General features: G+C 33.7%; 2 protein-coding genes across 2 annotated transcripts in view; one reads left to right on the forward strand and one right to left on the reverse strand.

Annotated features, from left to right (window-relative positions):
- Positions 1-17,054, reverse strand: part of LOC134852015 (ras-related protein Rab-11A-like) — a 25,527-nt gene extending 8,473 nt beyond the window's left edge. The window contains exons 1-3 of the mRNA XM_063868292.1: positions 16,742-17,054; positions 16,285-16,366; positions 12,925-13,216 (exon numbers count right to left, since the gene is read on the reverse strand). Of these exons, the coding sequence (XP_063724362.1) occupies positions 12,925-13,216; positions 16,285-16,366; positions 16,742-16,970 (603 nt within the window). The 5' untranslated portion in view covers positions 16,971-17,054. The remainder of the gene's footprint in view (positions 1-12,924; positions 13,217-16,284; positions 16,367-16,741) is intronic.
- The window catches only part of LOC134850967 (ADP-ribosylation factor-like protein 5B), a 448,774-nt gene that overhangs the window by 267,100 nt on the left and 160,694 nt on the right, over positions 1-20,980 (forward strand). The window lies entirely within an intron of this gene.

Consider the following 20,980-nt stretch of genomic DNA (forward strand, 5'->3'; position numbering starts at 1 on the left):
ACTTCTCTGGGAGGAAAAGATTTGTCAATTTCCGAACTTCTTTTTTCATCTGTAACGATCAAAACTCAAAAAAACGAGTGTTTTAAGGAAAAAAAGCAAATATGAAAATCCAAAAAATACGATGCTATTCTAATTTTCCTAGCTGTAAATTAGGTTCCTTAGATCTTCATTATTACAAAAATTTATCTATCAAAAAGTGTTACTTCCAATTTGAGGCTGTTTTGGAAATTTTCTGGTCAAACTCAAACCCGTTTTTGCATAGTTAAAAAGCAACTGAGCAGTTTTCGTAATTTTTCTTGCAGTGAATTTTTTGTTTTGTTATTTGCCTCTGTTGTCAAATTTTTCGAGTTTCTTCTTTGTTTTGATATTTTACTTGTGTCATCTTCACCCATTAAATTGTATAATGTATCTACTGGGTAAGTTTTTTTGTAAATTTATATAAAAATGAAAAAATTAAGCAGATGTATGCAGTGTGTTTCCCGTGCTTACGTTTTTGAGTCGAATTTACGCTAAAAAATTATTCTGAATAGTCTCATGGGATCAATTTCCAGTTGTTTCGCAACAGTTTCTCTGATGAACCATATATTAGAACTCCATATAGAAAAGTAGGCTGCTAAAAGCTTTGTACGCACGTATCAACTGCTGTACGTATCAACGTCGAACAAAACCCAAAAAGTGTTCACTTTTTTCTCAAAAAAAAAGAAACGTGATAAACAAAACTCAAATCAATTTCTTTCTGTTACAAAAATTCTTGTTTTTATTTTACGGTTTCCATGATGAAAATGTTTTCTTTCAGCCATATTTCAATTTTGTTTAGTGATGTTTGAATCTTTGTTTGATGCAAAGGTTCACATGTTACGAAAAAAAAGATGTTTACACAGTAAAAATTACTCATAATTTCTATTGGAAACGCTTGAAAAGGTTGAATTGATAAAAAAAATTGATTGTTCAATGACAAACTTGTTTTTTTTCTGATGTAATTGATAAAAGTTTCCCTACCAAGCACTTTTCTAAAAAAGAAAATAATATAGGAGATTCAAAGCAAAAATATCAGTTTCAAAATACACTAATTAAAAACTGATGAGACACTCATCCTCATCCACTAACCAATAAGCAGAAAATCTTTGCCTAAATTTTACAAATGCTTAAATAATTCGAATTCATACAAAACTTTCAAATATTGAAGAATGAAAAGAATTTTTTTAACCAGTTTCTTTTGAAGAATAACTGTGAGCAAAAAATCATCTTTGGTTGCCAAACTCATATTTTCAATGGAAATAGTTTGTACTTTAAAAATATCTGCAACGTTAATCCGATAATTGTAGTAATCGAGACCATCAAGTTGAAAGAAAAGAGCAAGCTGTGAAATTTGGCGGATTTGGGGATGCCTTCATGGCCCTTCATCTTTAAATAAAAAAATTCAAAATCTGGATTTAAATACATAAGTTTAAAGATTACAGAAATTGATTTAGATGGTGAACAATAGCTTGTATGTATTGCAAATTTCTACAATGCTACATAAATACTTGTCTTAAAACTAAGCAATGTTTTTTCTCAAACTGTGAGAACACATTCGTTAGTACAAACGATTAAGACTGCTCGTATCAAGGCAAAGTTTTCCCTTTAAGAAAACCAATTAGCTTCCTCAATTTAATTTGAAAGCGATGTGCGGGAAAATTCTGAATGTAAACATAAAACGAGCAGTTTAGACAGACTCTTGGCAGGTTACTATAGTTATGTGATCACCCAGATGGTACCCTGCAGATAAAAAAAATCGATCCACTCAGGTAACAGAGTTTTGTAATATTGGCCTTAAAAAAACTACCCCGAACATATCTATTTCTCAGTTTCTTCGAAAAGGGGAACAATAATCATAGCACGAGCCTAGTGTTTTGGCTGTTTGTGTGCGAAATCATCTAATTGCAATCTTAAAAAAGCTGAATGCAAACAGACATAAAATCATGTTTATAGTTCAACGTTAGATAAAAGTGCTTCCAGTGGTATAAAAAAAAATCAATTGGGCTATAAAAATTTATCTGTAAAATTGCTTTATGGAGGTTGTCGGCTAATCATTCCAGAAAAGTCAAAGATAATGATGTTTTGGTTCTATTGAGACTTGAAAAACAAAACGGATTCAATTGTGTTTTAAATTATTATGCGCTTCAACAACAACCATTCAAGTTTTTTCAGCTTTATCAGGTTAGCCATAAAAAAGAACATGGATTAAAAGATGCAACTTGTTCAATTTTTGATGCTTTGCTAAATGTTAAATATGTTTTTAAAATTTTCTCAGAAAAAAAATGCAATTTGTAAGAAAAAGCTTTGCTTAATTTTTTTTTACCGTTTATGAGCTTCCGTAGTTTGAGGGTCATTTCATTGGAATCTACAAGTTTATGAGCAAAAAATAAGAATGCACCCAATAAGACAGAGCGGCGCATAAGTTTAACTCATTGGAATTTAGTCAGTTACTGTACTTGGAATTAACGAAAAACAAATATCCACTTGTAACAAGTATGATCTTTTATATACTGATTGATACAATAATTGAGCATGAAAATTCAAAATTTTTTGAATGTAGAAAAAATTTATAGCAAAATTGCAAAACCAATTGCAAACCAAGAGCTAAAGTACCTTAAAAAAACTACCCTGAGCATATCTATTTCTCACTTTCTTCGAAAAGGGAAATAATAATCATAACACGAGCCTAGTGTTTTCGGCTATTTGTGTGCAAAATGATCTAATTGCAATCTCAAAAAAGCTGAATGCAAACTAAATTTCAGGTCTTTATAATAGCTTGAAATAGTTCAGAGTTTTGTAGAAGTTTCAGTGGATTCTTTGGAATTTAAAATTCACAATTTTCCTAAGAAAAAAACTTGGCTACCCTGAAAAAGTTTATAGCAAAATTGCAAATAAATTGTAAAATAATTTTCAAACTTGTGGATCTCCTGGACTAATTCGTCTTCTGGCATCATCTATTACAATAGACTTATTCGATCATGTTTGCATTTTGAAGACCCGATTTAATCGATACGTTCCTTTATGTTGGTTGAAGTTTTACTAACTCGATTTTGTTATAAATTCATTTTTTTTCATTAATTTTGTCTTTTTTGGCTCAATAGGTTTCGGCTTTTTTAAAATATATACCTAGTTTATTTTCTATGAGTCATTTGATTAGCACAAAAAAAATTTCTTTATGCATGTGTGTGTGATCTGAGGGGAACGTGGATTTAGAATTTTTTCTTTAAATTAGAAAATTTTTCGTCAGTAAAGGATTCTGCTCAGGTTGTTTTTTGATTTATTACCGCTTGTTAAATAAAAAGTCAAGCTCAATGAAATTTGAGCAAATCTGGCGTAGACGCAACACAGCAGCTTGCGACGACAAAGTCCACTGGATCAAATCCGTCTGTGACCTATTTTTTTTGCAAACTAGAGTTCCCTTGGCCCGATTTTTTGAAAGCTCAGTTTTTTTCAAGCTACTGTAACCCCCATGCTTGAGACAAAACCAGCAAACAAGTCAGCAACCACGCTAAGCATTGCATTTTCAAATTCAAATTAGAGGGCTGAAAATCATTCAAAATTCTTTAAGTTTTTAAGCAAGCAATGAAATTTTGGAAGTAATTTAATAGTTGAAATTGCTTCACAAAAATCATAAAATTGTCAAGCGAAGAAGCTTGCAAGCATTTCAAAGTGGTTGTGCAGGCATGAACTGATCCGTAACAACACAGTTTTGTGCGAACAAAGAATGCCCTCTGAAATTGCTTCTAAAGACTGATGTAAATTTTGAAGGTACGATAAGATTCACTGAATGTTTTGAGATTTCAAAAATTTTTCAGGGTTTGATTTGAAAGAAAAACTTTTATAGGAGAACAAATCAAGCAAATAGTCTTGGATAGTTCCAGGTTTTGATTGCAAGTAGCTCTCTAGATGAAACTTCGATCAAATTTAGGCCACTTCGAAGATCTGAATTGATTATTCAACAGGCGATTAACCAATGCATTTTTCCTCAAGTTAATATGAACGCTTTAACTGACTGGTGAAAAATATATAAGGTTTTTAATGCAAGGGATTCAAACAATGAAACAAAAAAAACAATTGAAGTTGACCTTGATTAATGAGTCAAATCATTATTTCTAGCGATGCAGTTCAAAATCAATTCATTTTTGACGTTTTTAAAAAATCCAGGAATAAAAATAGCAAATGCTTTGATCAATAAAACTATGAAAAGTCTGAAATTTTTTTTCAAGTTTTTCGCAAAAAATTCAATTGTTTTATGATATCAACTCAAGAAATATCTCTTTTAAAAGTTTAATTTAATTTTGAAGGCTGGAATTGATTTGCTACAAGCAACTTCAGTGGGCATCATCGCAAACTAATAAACTTTGAAATAGTTTATGTCGACTTTGATGAAAATTGGAATTGGCTCACAAAAAAATATGTTTTTCAAACCGTTTTTTCAAGAAATGACACTTTGCGATATGTTTTAATCATTATTAGATTCTCAAATTTTAAAAATTTGAAGCAATCATTTTAAACGAAAAACTTTTTTGAATATTTTCACGCTGTTTTTGAGGCTTTATCTAGACACTCAACTGAACTAAGGTTAACGCATTTTAAAAGCTGCGACTGATTCGCAGAAGGAGCAAAAGTCATTTAAATATTTAAACAACACTTTTTTGAATATTTCAAAACAAATTGCATAAACATTCGACCTTGGCTAAAATGAAGCTCATGAATGAGGTAAATTTCATCCAGAAGTCATTGTAGGTCAAGCTTTTACAGTATTTGTGCTTTTTGCTGAATCACTATCCCGTTCCTATTTCGTTAATAATTGCCGTAAATAAAATAGGCCTAAGCATTACGTCCATAGAAGACTTGCGTTTCAATCAGGGGCGGATTTAGGGGGGGGCGGGGGGGGCGGACGCCCCCTCCTCAGGGATTCGACCCCCTGCCGACCCAAAGGGTCCCCCCTTTGATACTTTTTCAGAAATCCATTTTTGGCCGACCGACCCTAAAATTTTTCTAAAGGCGCCTTCGGCGCCGCCAATATATACTAATTTTGAGGGGGAGCGCGCGACAAAAAAACGCGATTTTTTTGTCAAAATTTTTCAAAAATTGCCCAAAAACGGCTTTTTTGACTGTTTTTTCAAAAATTTGCCTGCGGCGCAGAAAATTTAGCCAAAGTAGGGCCAAAACAGTGCTTTGAGAGAGCTCGAAAAATCAATTTGGTCTACCTAAAAAAAAAAAAAAGGTCGTCAAAATTTTGGAAAATTTTTTGAAAATCCGCCCCCCCCTCGAGAAAATCCTAGATCCGCCCCTGGTTTCAATAGCATATAGATTTTTGTACAATTCGAACTAATTCTTTTTGCGTTTTTTCTAGTTACTTCTCACTACTTATCATTTTACCAAACAATTACAGATGGTGTCTTCGAGCAAGAGGTTCATTTTAACATTTTTCAGTTTAGGTTGATTTTTTGAATTATTTTTCTTTGCATAACGTCTCTCGTATCATCACAAAACTAAAACTGGCTGAACAAAGTTAACCAATCATTATCAAGGAGCTGCATGAGTCCTGATAAGAAATGAAAATTACCATACCTGCGGAGTATGTAACAAAAAACGGATTCCAATCCCCCTCTCAGGGATTCGACCACCTTTCAACCCAAAGGGTTCCCCGATTGGTCTTTTTTAAGACATTCATTTTCGTTCGATACACACTAAAAATTTTCAAAAAGCGCCTTGGTCGGCAAAAAATTCAAGATGGGAGCGGATGCCCAAAAATCTAAAAAGTGACTAAAAACTTCGTTTTTGGTCTTTTTTTTCTACTCGCTACGGCGCAGAAAATGTGAAAAGCATGTGGTGTGTCCATATAAATCTCCTCAAGAAAATCCTAGATTTGCGTTTTACAAAGTTTGCACTTTTATTTGTTCAGTTTAAGGAGGATTTTAAGTACCTTTAGAGATAAGAGTATCATAAGTAGCCATGAAGTTCAAGGTGAACAAATATAACTTCAAATTTGTATTGAATAGATTTCTCAGAAGATAAGATTCCAAGAAGAGATTACATTTAAAGTAAACAGCACAAGGTAAAACCACTCAAAAATTTTGAAAACTTTAATACTGAGAAACTTTGAGCTTGTCATTTGCAGAATTGTCAACCAGATAAAAAGTCGCATAGTTCAATATCGCTGTTTTCAAACTATTCTTTTTCAAGAGTCACTCGAAATGTTCAGAAACAATGACGTGTTTGGGTTCTTTGCATATCAATCAACAATATACAACGCATTCCGGCCAAAATATCCGGATGAACTGGTTAAATACATAGTAAAATATGTGAAGGACTCAAAGAATCTAGATTTTGAAAGCGCGGGTAGAATCCGTGGAGCTGCTTTGGATGTAGCTCGTGGCACTGGTTAATTTACCAGAATACTGTTTCCATATTTCAACACCGAGTGCGGTTTTGATCGCAGCGAGTCAATGTTGAGCGTCGCCAAGCAACAAACTTTGTCCAATGTTGAGTACGCAAGGTAAGAACTGCAACGGTTAATCCTTTTTAGAAGGGACAAGGTGGGGAAGGGAATGCTACCCTGCTCTGTACTCTGATCCTTTTACTTATTAAGTTTCGATACGTCGCGCCAACCATGATTCCTTGGTATTCATACGTCTCACCATATATGTTTTGATGGTATCCATACGTCGCGCCATGCATGATACCATAGGAACCATACATTGCTAGCATCCATGGTGACATATCAATTCTCAACAGCCCTGATAAATTATCAAAATTGACTAATTTGAAGTCCCCCATAATAAAAAAAATGTGCAACTATACGTCGCGCCATGCATGAAAAATGTGTTATTTTAACGTAAATTTACATCGGCAATTTTCATGGCTTCCGTGGAAGAACCATACATGGTGCGAAGTATGGTTGCACATTTTGGCCATATTGTTGTTGTTATTTACGCTCTAATTCTGGTATTTGCTGGTGTTTGGCAACTGCTGTTGTCTGTAGCATCGATTTTTATGTTCACTCCATTCAATTGAAGTCTAAAATTGCGTTTTTTTCCTGCTATCAAAAGATTTAATTTTGTCGAAAATCTTTTTAAAGTTTGTCAATACACTCAAATATCTAAATTCAAAACTATTTAATACAAAAATTTTGAATAATTTTAGTCAGATGGAGATTTTTTTCTCCTCAATTTTGCTCCAATTTCAGATCAATTTTCCTCTATGAGTTCTATATTTGAATCAGCTTGCGAAAATTCCGCCCATTTCGAAGGTCGTTTTCCATCAATTCCTCATTTTCTGACCGGAATGTTTTGGGTGCTTTTTTTGTAGTCAGAAACCTGTGCTCCAGCAACAAAAAAAAACGGAAAATTGAAATTTCGGCATTTCCCGTGCTTGTTGTTAAGTATAAGTTTTATGTGCGGGAAATTTATGCGCAAAATAGATAGTGTTTGTGTTTGGACGTTTTATCTTCAATTGTGGTCATTATTGAAGACAGAAACATGTAATTTTCTCTCTCAATCAAGAGTCACTTTTGAGCAAAAGTTTTGTTCAAGAAACAAGAACTAAGATGAGCCGAAAAGAAACCAGACTGCTGGTATCATGGCAAAGCCTTGAAATTTCCAACCGCCTATTAATTGCCCAGGGTCTCGAATCGTTTTTGGTACATCAAATATTGACATACTACAAATGTTAGGCTGATAATATCAAAGTGTTAAAACTTGAGTTGTTTATGGAATTAATCAGAACTCGAAAAAAATAATTGTTTCCTCAAAAACATTCATTGTTAATTCATTATGTGATTCCTGACAATCTAGTTTATAGAATCTCACAATCTTGTTTGCACAACTTCAAACTTTGCGTTTTAAATAAAAATTGGGTTAAAAATAGTCTTGATATCATTTTCCATTTAAAGCAGCTCGCTTAGTAGCACCTTTAGAAGGACTAGAATGAAAAGATGTACAGCCAAAAGTGTCTCAGAGTTGTACGCAATGCAACACATTTTGGTGACGAGGGGATTAAATCTTGCTTTAATGCTCTAGCCTTTGAAATATCTCGTCCGAATCGCTAGAAAATTTGAAAAGCTTGTGGTGTGCGGTTTCAAAGAAAGATCAAAAATAAAGTCATTTGGCTAACAATATGTAAACTTTGATATGTTCTGGAGTATCAGAACTTAAGAGTGAACTAAAAAGTGCGAAACACAAATTCAAAAAAAAAACATTTCTCTTTTTTCGATAAATCAGCATGAGTGCGATCCACTATTTAATATAACAAGACGGCTTGTATCAGAGCGAAGCCCTGAACGTTCTGACTTCCCGTTAAGGTCAAAGCAAAAATTCATTTTTTAAGCAAATTTGTAAAATGACAAGACATTCAAAAAATATGCATTTTTTTTAGAATTTATATTTTGTATATGTCTCCCACATGCTGTCTTAAATTGAAGATGATGTTATACTTCAAAATTTTTCAGATGGTTCAAAAATGGCTACCTAAAAAGCCAAAACTTGTCTGAAAGAAACCATACCGTGCTCAAATAATCCATCCTTTTTAAGAAAATATGTACCGTAACTAATCCATAGAATAGTTAAATTTTTCATAAAATTTTGCACTTACACTCAGCCAAAAAGTTGATGAAGAAAAATTAGAAAGGAAAAAATAAAACTACAAGAATTTTTGTTTCTTAGCGGAGAGACTTTAAGAAGCACTAAAAAATTTATAGCAAAGATTGAAAAAAAATCGAATTAATGCATTCTAATATGTAGAGAAGACCATATAAAAAATGCAGGCTGAATTCCTAACTTTTTTCTCGTACTTGAGAGAAATTCATTTGTCAGAACTCAACTAAACTGACTGCAACAAAACCTAGCAATTTTCCACCTGATCGATGCTCACTTATATCTAATTTGATTTCTCAAGGGACTTTTTCATTTACTATTTGCAAAAACGATCAATGTCAATGTAGACGTCTTGAATAATCCGACTGCCCTTTAAAATCTATGTTTTCATGCTCTATTATAAAAATAATTAAATTAGAAAAAATATATATAATTCATTTTTTTTGAAAGTTATTATAAAACCAAATATGGCACATAAGCTTCTTTTAACCAACTGGGAACGATTTCTAAGGCGGATTAACTCTCCGCTTACGCTTTAATAACGCTAAATATATCAAGCGTTAATTGTCCCAAATTGATCAAAACTGGCTATCTTTAACCTCCCATAACTTTATGAAAAACAATAACAGGTGAAATATTTTTTCAAATTTAAGTGAAAAAAATACTTTTTGAATGATATAAAAAATTCTGTCAGAACTTGTTAGTAAAAAATCGAAATTTTTCTGAATAAAAAAAAACACCTAAAACACATTACTTTCGTTACAAATTTCGGAACAAAAGCAAGATGATAACAACAAAAACAACGAGCTTTAATTATCCCTAATAGCAAAATTGCCAATACTCAATAATTCCTAATTTTCCGAAAGGTGGTCACGGATAAAATATCTTTGTAAAAGGTCATTTTGTTCTTTTCAGAGTAATGCCACCATGTACAAGCAGCCTTGGAAGGCAAATATTTGTGCTCGGGGTAGTTTTTATCTCCAGGCTAACTTCAGTTTTTTAGTTAACGTTTTTTGACAAGATTTTTAAATCATTCAGAGCACTTTTAATGTCTTAAGATGAGGAAAGTTATTCTGAATGATTTGAAAACCTTGTTCAAAAGGGCTAACTAAAAAATTAAAGTTGGTCTGGAGATAAAAAAAATTCACCCGAGCACAAATATTTTCTCTCCAAGACTGCTCGTTTGAAAAAAAAAACAAAATAACATTTTTGCTACTAGTAACCAAACTTATAACGAAAAACCTGTATTAATACACAAAATGCGTTGCGCGTTAGTTCACCCAAAATAACTTAATTGCTAAATTTTAAACCCTCATAACTTCACCAAAAACGATCACAAGTGAGTTTTTCCGTTTTTTATCTCAGTTTATTGTTTTGTTGTTACTTTTCAAATAGTATATAAAATTTTTGCCGAAAATTACTGATTAAAAAGTCGAAGCATGAATGGAGAAACAAACTATCCCGAGCACAATTATTCCGTCCAACTCATCAAAATTCAGAACAATGATAAGTGTTTTAAGAGATCTCGAGATTTTTTTGAAAGCTAAATTAGAAGTTTAAGTTATTAGCTTACACATTTTCTCAACTCGTTCTCAGCCAATTGAAATCAAAAAAATGTAGAAGGCTCAACCCAATTTTTTAAAATTATCGTAGCAACCTAGACAAAAAGCAGGAGCAAAAAACTGAAGCTCCAAAAAATTTCTGCACCTTGAACATACAGAATTGCCTATGTTTTTCAATTTTTTCAAAGCTAAACCAGCTGTTACGAACAGAGGGCTAAATTTTAGTTGTTGCTGAGCAGTTTTTGAATTTTCTGATGAAAACAAATTCCATGACAGTAAAAACTAAATGCAACGAATAATTTATTGACTATAATATCAATTAACAGTGAACAAAACTACGTGCATTTTTGAAAAAGAGTGAACATTTTCGAATAAATTTCTGGTTGTATTAAAGTAAAAGTGAGTTATTATTTTTGAAACAAGTGAAATGCGAAGCAACGCTCATCAATCTTTGGTTAATATCTTTACTGGGTAAGAAGACAATAACTGACATTTGGTCTTCTCCTAATTTAAGATATCGTTCGCATAACGTAACTACTTCGATGCAATTTCAGATTAAATATGATGAAAAAATAAATTAAAGATGCCCTGGAATGGCAATCAAACAATGACATTGGTTTTTAAAGACTTGAATCTCAATTGAATCTTTGTTTTTATTTTTTTTTTACTCCTAACAGCCAACAATAGGAGCAATTACATTACTTCACCTTTTCAAAAATATTTTGAAGCTCTTAATAATTTAGGTTTTCAGCATCATATGCATCATGAAACGCTAAGGTTTTCGGCATTTTAGGAAAATTTTTAAAGCGTGCGTTACATAGCCATAAAAAGTTGCAAACATTTTTGCAGGTCAAAAACTTTTCTGAATTTGAACTCAGGTAATTAAAATCTTCATTTGAGTATATATTTTTTGTTTCGAATCGCGACGTATTCAAAACTTTTGGTTTCTCATGTCTCTGAAAGATCATGGGGCCAAGTGGGTCGACTGATCTCGGCCTGGTTTTCTAAAAACAACAAAGCCTAAATGTAAGTATCAACACGGGAGCGCTAATGTTTTGATGTCAAGTTTGTCAATTTTGAGTTATTGGCGTTTTCATTCAACCTCCTGCGCCCTCTGTCAGCAAGTGATAGAAATTTTAAAAAATATGATAGTTTTTTGAGAGGAGCCGTTTTTTCATTTTTTCAAAAAAAAAATGAAATTTGAGCTTCAGTTTTTTGTTTAACCATGACAAAAAAAATTCAGCTAGAAAATTTGTTGTAAATTTTCCACTGAATTCAAGCTTTTGAAATTAAAACTTTTATTTTCAATGGATTTTTTAAAAACATATTTGTCCTATGTTTGTTTTCTCTCTACAATGGATACTGATAACTTATCAAACTTTAATATGATCAGTGATCTACTATTCTCCTACTTTATAAAGTGGTCGGAAAAGGCTTTCAATGATTCAAAAAGGTTAGAAACGGATTTTTAGAGGATTCTTCTAAGACTGGTTTAAAATATACAACAAACTTGGCATACCCAAATCAACTGATTCCTTACCTAGTAGCTTGTGATAAACTATCAGTATGATTAGGCTTCCATTTGTCAACAAGGTTTGAAACAGTTCCAGTGGACGTAGCTTTGATCTTTTCTTCGGTGTTTAGTTTTGTACATAATTTTTTTTGGATTTGTTTTTTTACAACAAGTTATCATATTAAGATTTCGTTGTACTAACTTTTAAGCAGACCATTTGGTTATCAGTTTTTATTTAAATCAAAAATTGGATTCAATTTTGCTGTCTAATAAATTATTGCGGGTAAACAAATAAAATGAATAAAAATAGGTAGGTTCTCTGTCAGCAAAAGCATCCCGATTTTCTACTTTCGCTGCTCTTTTGAGACTCTTGCTTCCTCGGGTAACCCAATTGACTATCAAAAGTGGAAATTGTCTCTGATCTGAACTGAACATCGTAGATATCCTCGACCATAGTTTCGAATAGCTTGGAGACATTTGCAGCAGTTAGAGCACTACAGAGGGATCAGTTTGAGTTCAGTTTTTCAATCCAGGCGCCGATCTAGCATCTTTTCAAGGTGACGGATTTCAAACAATTCTTCAAAAACGTTTCTTTATTTTGTAGGTCAAAACTATCTCACAACACCAAAATGCCCAAATTTGCACAAAAAAAACGTTTTCACTCCGCAGGCCAAATTCAGAAAAAAAACAGGCCTATGCGGACGTTTTTGAGCATTTTTGGAAAGTTTTGATCGTAAAAAAGCCGTTTGTTTGTCCATCACGATTTTAAACAACTAACATCTTATGTTTTTTTGCTAGAATCCTGGAAGCTTTCGACTAAATTCTCTCGCTTTTATTTAACTTTCACAGAAAAAAAATACTTTTTCCAAAATTTATATCGAGTACCAAACGGAATCTAGCTTCAAATGGAAACGCTACATCCAATTGATTCTGTGTACTTTTAGTAGAAGAAAACGTTGCAGATTCGCTTTAAAGGAAAAACGGTCATTTCTGTCTTTTTCCAGGCTTTTTATGAGGCGCACGTTTTTTTCAGTGCGCTCCCGCTTTTAGTTTTTTTATTGGAAATTCTTAATATTTTTCCCTCTTTTTGAGTTCTTTTTCATTCAATTTATAGTATGCTGTAAGAATTGTTGCAAAATAAGTTTAGTTTCGATCGAGTAAAAATGTATAAGTATATAAGTATTCCGTCATATTTTCGAATTACTTATATTGGAATCATTTGGAAAAGGACCTCAATTTCGTACGTTAAGTTTGGTGTTCTATAATTAAACTGATCCCTAGTTTCGATGTGCCTCATTCCATTGGCCGAAGCAAATGCGTCGGCATCTGCTTTCGAGACACTTCGGGCAAATTGCAGGTCAATTTTGTTTCCGACTAGCACAATTTTGCATCCTCGAGGCGCGAAATTTTCCACTTCGGCTCTCCACCGTTCGAGCGACTGAAAAGACTCTTGTTTTGAGATGTCGTACACTAAAACTGCGCCCATTGAGTTGCGAAAGTACGCGCTACTGATGACGCGAAACCTGAATTAAATAAGGCAATAATTGATTGTTATTATGTTTCTTAGGCCAAGCAGTTTTCTGGAGTTGGGCGGCAAAAATCAAATAGGCGACATTTCGTAAGAAGAGACGTTTTTTTTCGAATTAGGGCATTATACATTAACAATTGCTCGCTTCATTTGGCTTACAGTGTTGATTGAAAATATCCAAACAACAAAACAAAACTGTAAACTTTAAAAGCATTTTTCGGAAATTGAGTTGATAGTAGCAAAAAAGATCAGAAAAAATTGCTTAGCTTTTTTAAAATTGCTTAGCGTTTTTGAAGAAATTTAAATGATGTAGTTTATTTTCCAAAGCTCGGACCCAATTTTTAACCGCATAAAGCCCCTTTTTCGCCTTTTTTTACTCAATCAAAAGCTTAAAAAAATAGTGCCGCGGAATACCGAAACAGTTTTTGAAATTGATCTCCCATTTTTTCTTTAAATGAATATATTATACTTTGATAGGGAGGAGTAGATTGGGACTTTTTGGGAGTAGATTGGGAGTATATTGGGATCAATTGAGCAATCTCCCCCCCCCGTATTGACCAATTGAGCTATCTCCCCCCAAGCAAAAACTAAGACACCACAAAAAGGCGCCAACAAACGCAATTAGATGGTTGATGTGTTTATGGCACGCAATCAATTGATCGACTGAAGTTAATTTTATATGAGTATCGAGAAAAATTTTGAAAAATTGAAGAAAAAAAAATTAATTTGCAAAATTTTGTTTGGGCGACTCTTGCCTCTCATTGAGGAAAACAAGTATCAAGATTGGTGCTCTGAACTTGTATCTGAATACCAAAAAAGCTCTCTTCAGCACCTTACTATTGTTTTCACTCTGAATGTAATTTTTGAGCTTTGATATTGTAAGAGTTGGCGTTCCATATTCGTTGGAGAATCTCGTTCATATTATCATATCATTCAAACTATTTTCAAGTGGTTATAAACATGTCTGAAGTACCTATTGAGCTATCTCCCCCCACACGCGAGAAAGGGGGGAAATTGCTCAATTGATCCGTAGATTGGGAGGAGTAGATTGGGTCTTTTTGAGAGTAGATTGGGAGGACGCTCTTAGACCTTACGCTCTGTTTTCTGTCGCCTCATGCAGAAAAAAGGGAACATAGCATTATGCGCGTAAAGATATGTAAGTGCTCCATATTCAAAATTTTTTCAACGAGTTACAGAAATCAAAAGAAAAACAGTCTTAGAAAAAGTAACAATTTAACCAAATAAGTTCATTCCCTTGGATTCTCAAAAATCTTAAAAAATCTGCAACCGCCGTACTATTCCAACTAAACTTTTTTAAGGAAATTATGGTTAAAGCGTTTATATGATGTTTTTTTGCTGATTTGATGAACTCTGGTTAAGTTGGAAAAACAGTTTTAAGTAGGGTAAACTTTTGACTAATTTTTATTTTAATAGCCAATTTTTTTTTCATGATTTTGGTGTTCATTCAAGTTTAAATTTTGTTTCGTGATGCGTTTAAACTGCAGAGTAGTTATCTCATTATCACTTATTGTTGATTGTAAAAAATTTTATTTCACATTCATTCCTAATGGATTTTGTTAATAATTTCAGAATTTCGTAAGCAAAGAACTCGGTTGGTAGGTAAAATGAATATTCTTCTCGTAATTACCTTATTGAATGTGTCCTCTGGTCACGAAAATTCATTCTTATAATTCTTTTAACTTTATCTTCAAGTGGTATGATTGATGTTATGTTTTGTTTGCGTGCACGAGTGAGTACCCCGTATTGTGATACCGGTTGATAGTAAGTTTTATGAATTTGGACCAGTTGCGCCGATTTCAACTACTTGCGCTTTTGATACAGTATTCCGCAAAATTAAAGCAATTTAAATTTGTTGATTTCTATACGAGTGTGAAAGTTCAGTTGTCAGCCTACACATACTGCCAAGCATCTTGATGTTTTAACTTCATTTTTTAAATGAAATACACTCTTTGATGTTTACCAGGTTGCTGTTTTTTCCAAATTTGATTTTTCAAAATTTTGTCACCATTTAATGTAAGTTTGTTTTGGCTCAGCCATTTTTTGGTCTCATTCATGACTGCTTGGTGTACCTTTGTTAATTGTACGCATTCTTCCTTAATTTTGATGACTGTATCGTCCGGATAAAGAAGTAGGTTACTTTTTATAGTGTTTTCGTTGGCAGACAAATCAATTACATGTAGTATGATTAGTGACATCAACGAGTGGAGATTTGTAAGTTTTAGTCTCTTTTTATTGCCCATGTCATGGAGTTTCTTTAGGTAAGAGGTATAGCTTTGATAAAATGTGATTATTACATGGGCTGGTTTTTAGGCGTTCTTTTGATCTTTTTGTATTCCATTGACCTAATTCGAGGAAACGTTATTCAAATATCCAATTTTGTTCGTTTTTCCCGGCTTCTTTGAATCAGCGCTGTACATTCAACCCAAATAGTATTTTGCGCGCGAATCATCATTTGTCGTCAATATCTTGTTACGATTTGTCACCTGCTACGAATTGTAACCTGTTACGAGTTGCCGTCCATTACAAATTGTCGTCTATCAAGAGTTTTCATATTTTACGAAATGTCGCCTATTACCATTTGTCACCACCTATTACGACTTTTCACTTATCGCAAAATGTCTTCTGTTAAAGGAAGTTCACCTGTTACACCTGATAGTTCTAGATACAAAAAAATTGTTCGATTTTCTGCGCGAAAATCATATCGAGTTAATTGTATTGAGTTTAAACATACATTTTTTCAAAAGATTTTAAATAAATTTTCGATAAATTTCCTTTAGGGTCAACCAAATTGATGTCGCAGCTCTCCGCTTAGAGTAAAAACATTATTTTTTTGCTCAAAAACTGAGTCCTCAAAAAAGTATTGCATCATTCCTACACTTTCTCCTAGAATCTTGTAGATGCTATCAGCCAATTATAGGTGTGCGTAAAATGAAACCAAAAGTGAAATATACTTTTAAAGTGATTTGGTGGAGTCTCTGCCCTTCACCCTAAATCTGCTACTGAGAAGAGAATACATTCATAAACATATTGATGTCAGCTTACTTTTCTTGTCCTGCTGTGTCCCATATTTGGGTTTTAATTTTCTTCTTCTGAACTTCTATTGTCTTTGTCGCAAACTCAACACCTGAAATCAGACTAATCTTTGAACCAACCTATTGTTTTTTTGTCGAAATTTCATTTTTAAATCACAAAAAAGATTAACCTTACCTCTACCTCACGAAAAATTGCATGGAATATAGTCAATTGCGGAACTTCGAGAAGTTGAAGAAAAAAACAAGTCAACGATTTAAGAGGTTATAAAACTATTATGGTGTTCGTCAAATGAAAGTAGATTAAGAAACTCTGACAAAGCTCTAAAGGTCAAAAAATCTTCAATTGCAATGAGGAAAATTGTTTTTAGAAACAATAATGGCAAAAATCTCAGAACCATAGAGCAACACACCAAGCAATGTTCGATAGAATTTTTGAAAAATATAAGAAAACTACGGGCATTTTCTACCTATTGTAGTTTTGAAATCAACCATGAATTCATTCCGAGTAAATCTCGACAGCAAATTGCTCTTCCCCACTCCCGAGTTGCCGACTAGGACAATTTTGAACAGGAAATCGTAGTTGTCGTCAGTCGACTGACTTCGTCCGATGTCTGTCCGACTGTCGGTTGTAGCGAAACTGTTTCGATTTCGAAGTTCAATCCCGTAATTGCCGGCTGAGTAACTATTTAACGACATCTCTTGATTTTGTTAGCTATTCTTGAACGGTTAATACTATTATTGTTTATAAATATGATGTTTTATTTCAACCACCAGGGCAATTGTAAATCATTTTGCGAATTGAGCTTCAGTTTGAATTGAGCGCATAGATCAAAGTATACTATTCTTGGCTTGCTATGCTTATTTTAAGCATAAGGATGACATTCCAATCGCTACGGTAAACATAGACGTTTAAAAGAACCAGAAAAAAATGCAAATAGACAGAGACCATTTAGGGGGAGGGTTGGCGGCAGGACCGGTAAGGTGCGACTCTGGGAAAAATTTACGAAATCAATTTCAGCGGAATGACAATAAAATTGTTCTATTGGCGTCTGCTATTCGTTATTCTTAGCGAGTAGGTAAATAAGTCACTGTAATCCGTATCCATAAGGATATGTCCTCCACGAGGAACTAACTATCGATCCTAGTTTCAAATAACAAGATGAGGTGATCAAGGTCTATTATCGTTATGTACTGTTTTATAGATAACAATATGGTGACAATGAATTCACTCATAACCCGACTTGCCTGCATCTCTTCTGGTGTACTATGAAGGTCACCGAATACAGATAGTCTTCAAGGCCGAGCATAAATCATTAAGCACATAAATAATTTAGTATGGCAGTTTTTCATATAATAAAATAAAAGGATGTACATATATAAGTAAAATAAAAGGATGTCATCGGCGTCAATATGTGCTAGTTTTGGAGGAGTAGTGCGCCGAAAGCAAAACATTTCGGTCAAAACTTTCCAACAATGTTCAAAAACGAAATGTTCAGCCTATACTCTGGCAAAACACTAGTCTAAATATTAAATACTACTAGAACTAAACTTATTTTTTTTCCGAAATACGAGGCAGGGGAAAACTAGTTAAAATACTTTTGTAAAATCCGCAGCTCAAATTACAAAAAAGGCTCATATCAGTTGAAAGCATTGATTTTGCGACTGACTTTGAATATTTCTAATTTATCAAATTTTCCCGTTTTTTTAAAATTTTACAGTGACAATATGACCAGAAAGGTCTGTGCTACATGGTAATCCGAAAAATTTGAAAAATTTTATCAATTGAATTTGCATTTTAAAACAATCAAAACTTGTTTTAATTCTACTTTGTTTACAAAAATACTTTCAAAAGGTGAAGATTAGAACCATTTTTATCAGTACTCTACTAAAAATTATTTTTTTTTCTGATGAATTTTTATATAAAGCTTACCATAGTTTTTAGGAAGCAAAACTCAAACCTTTGATGAAGAATAGAAGAAGCTGTTTGAAGATAACAAGATCACAACAACTTCAAATTCTTTCCTGCTACAGATTTCAGGAGCTCTTCGATCAAAATAAGCTCTTCGATCAAAATAAGCCGAATTATATTTCAACTTGAAAATTACTTCAAGGAGCCTGCCACCTGACTCAGCGATGGTTGGGTAGTAGTTTATTTGATCTTACTTGTATTATTGGCATCGCGTTGCCCAAATTTTTTGATAACGTGCTGGTACGTACTTTTGTTGACGTCCTGGTTGGTGGTGGCGTTTTTTTGCGTCTCTCTTCTAGTTGGGTTTTGGGTTTTGGCTTCCTATAAAAGTGTCTAATACTGCCGAGTTTGACGTTGACACGAAGGGATCGTGAATGGTATCCGTCTTGCTTTTGGGAGGCCTCCTGTCCTTTTTCCATGCTGGCCTGTTTTTTTTTTTTTGCTATTGGTCATCTGATGAATTTGGTTGGTGTCTTGAGCCAGTTCCTCTGGGATTTTTGTTTTGCTGGCTTCTTGCACCAGTTGGTTCTTTAGTTTTTCCGAGTTTTGTTGTGTTGTGTTTTGTTTCTGTGAGGTCGTTGTTTTTGCTGGCTTCTTGTTTGCGTTGATCTTTTTATACTGCCCCTCCAATGTTTCCACGAACATTGGTTGTCTTGGTGCCTTAATTTTTCTATGTTCTACGTTCATCGTTGGGTAGATGTAAGTCTCTTGTTGTTCTTGTTGTTTGTCATTTTCAGGTTTGTCATTGTTTTCGACATAATTTACATTTGTTGTGCAACACCCTTTCTGGAAATGACTTCTCCTACCGCATTTAGAGCAGATTTTGTATTTCGCCGGGCAAGTTTGAAGATGTCTCGTCGAAAATTGCTATCCGCACTTATAATTAACAGGTTGCGTTCAATGCCCTTCACTCTTCTGATCGCATAGTCGTATGCTTCTTTGAAAGTGCGCCTTTCCGCTAGTAATTGTTCGGATACTTTTTTGCGTTTATGCCGTGAACATATCGCGTACCCATTTGTCTTCTCTATCCCTGCAATCGGCTTTAGAGGCAAGCTCCACCAGTTCCGCGCGGAATTGTTCTAACGATTCGTTCTTCTTTTGTACGCGGCATATGAAGTTACAGTATTCAAGTGCTTCTTGTCTGAGGCACAAATATGCGTTGCTTTTGTCCTCGGTGTCGGCATTGTCCCACGGGACTGTGTCACCTAACACGCCATTTGGGTCAAATTTTACGATCTCGTTTTCATGTCGTTGTCTCTTCGCCTGATTCCGGTATTCCCGCTCTTGCTTTTGCTTTTCGTCTCCTCATTAATCGCTTCTTTTAACACTGGTGATGATGGTCTCCTAGGCGTTGTGTGTTCACTTCGGGGTAATACTTTAACAACTAGGCTATTTTTGGCGAATATTGCAATCTGTTAATCCCATGATCCATTTGGAACACTCCACCAGCAGTTGAGGAGTATGTCTATGCCAGAACAGTGGAATGTTGACCGAAATCTTTTGATCCGAGCCAGATGACTGCGCCATGTTATTCGGTATTCTTAGCGAGTAGGTAAATAGGTAACTCATAACTTGACGTGCCTAGATCTCTTCTGCTGTACTATGAAGGTCACCGAATACAGATAGCCTTCAAGGCCGAGCATAAATCTTTAAGCATATAAATAACTTAGTATGGCAGTTTTTCAAATAATAAAAAAGGATGTATATATATATATATATAACAGATAACAGCGTCTTCGGCATCAGTATATTCTAGTTTTGGAGGAGTGCGCCGAAGGCATAATTTTTTGTTCGACACGTTCCAACAATGTTCGAAAAAATGTTCGGCCTAAACTCTGGCAAAACACAAACCTAAATATACTTGAGTTCAACTTCAATTTAGTTTTTTTTCCGAAATACGAGGTAGGGGAAAATGATAAGATATATCGTCTCAGTACTTTTAAGTGAAACATGAGTTCAAAAACTTTTGTCAAATCCGCAGCTCAAATTTCAAAAAATGCTCATATCAGTTCAAAGCACCGAATTTGACAACTGACGTTGAATATTTCTGATAAATCAATTTTTTTTCGTTTTTTTTTAAATCTTAAAAGTGCCAATATGACCGGAAAATTCTGTGTTACATAAGTACCGGTTACTCCGGGAAATGAAACAAATTTGAACCATTATATCAATTGAATTTGGTATTTAAAATAATCAAAAATTTTTAAATTTCTACTGCGCGCAAAAACATTTTTAAAGGTGAAGATTAGAACCATTTTTATCACTGCTGAAAACTAACATTTTTCATCTAAGATTTGAAATAAGGCTTATCTTAGTTTCTTGGATCCAAAACTCAAACCTTTGATAACAAAATAAGAGAAAATGTTGAAAGGTAACAAGATCACAACAACTTCAGTATATTTATCCTGCTACAAACTTCAAAAATAATCTCATTTACAAATTTGATGTTCGTTCAGAAAATTTCAAAAGTTTGACATCGGAATCAAACCAACTTCTCAACCGCGATTGTTGTTCATTAATTTTCAAAGTTGCTAAGGATTTTCAAATTGTCACAGTTATGCGCGCTTTTTCCAGATTGCGAGCAAAGAGCTAAGACCGCTGTTTAATTCGCAATCTTATTTTTGAGGCATTAAATTAATTAATTTAAGTAACGAACTAATTCAACTCGATCTTTATCCAATACCCTAAACAGTCGCTTTGTGAGTTATACGCTTGCGATTAGCAAGCATTATCAAAT

Source organism: Symsagittifera roscoffensis, chromosome 7 (genome assembly GCF_963678635.1).
Source record: "Symsagittifera roscoffensis chromosome 7, txSymRosc1.1, whole genome shotgun sequence".
NCBI classification, from domain to species: domain Eukaryota; kingdom Metazoa; phylum Xenacoelomorpha; order Acoela; family Convolutidae; genus Symsagittifera; species Symsagittifera roscoffensis.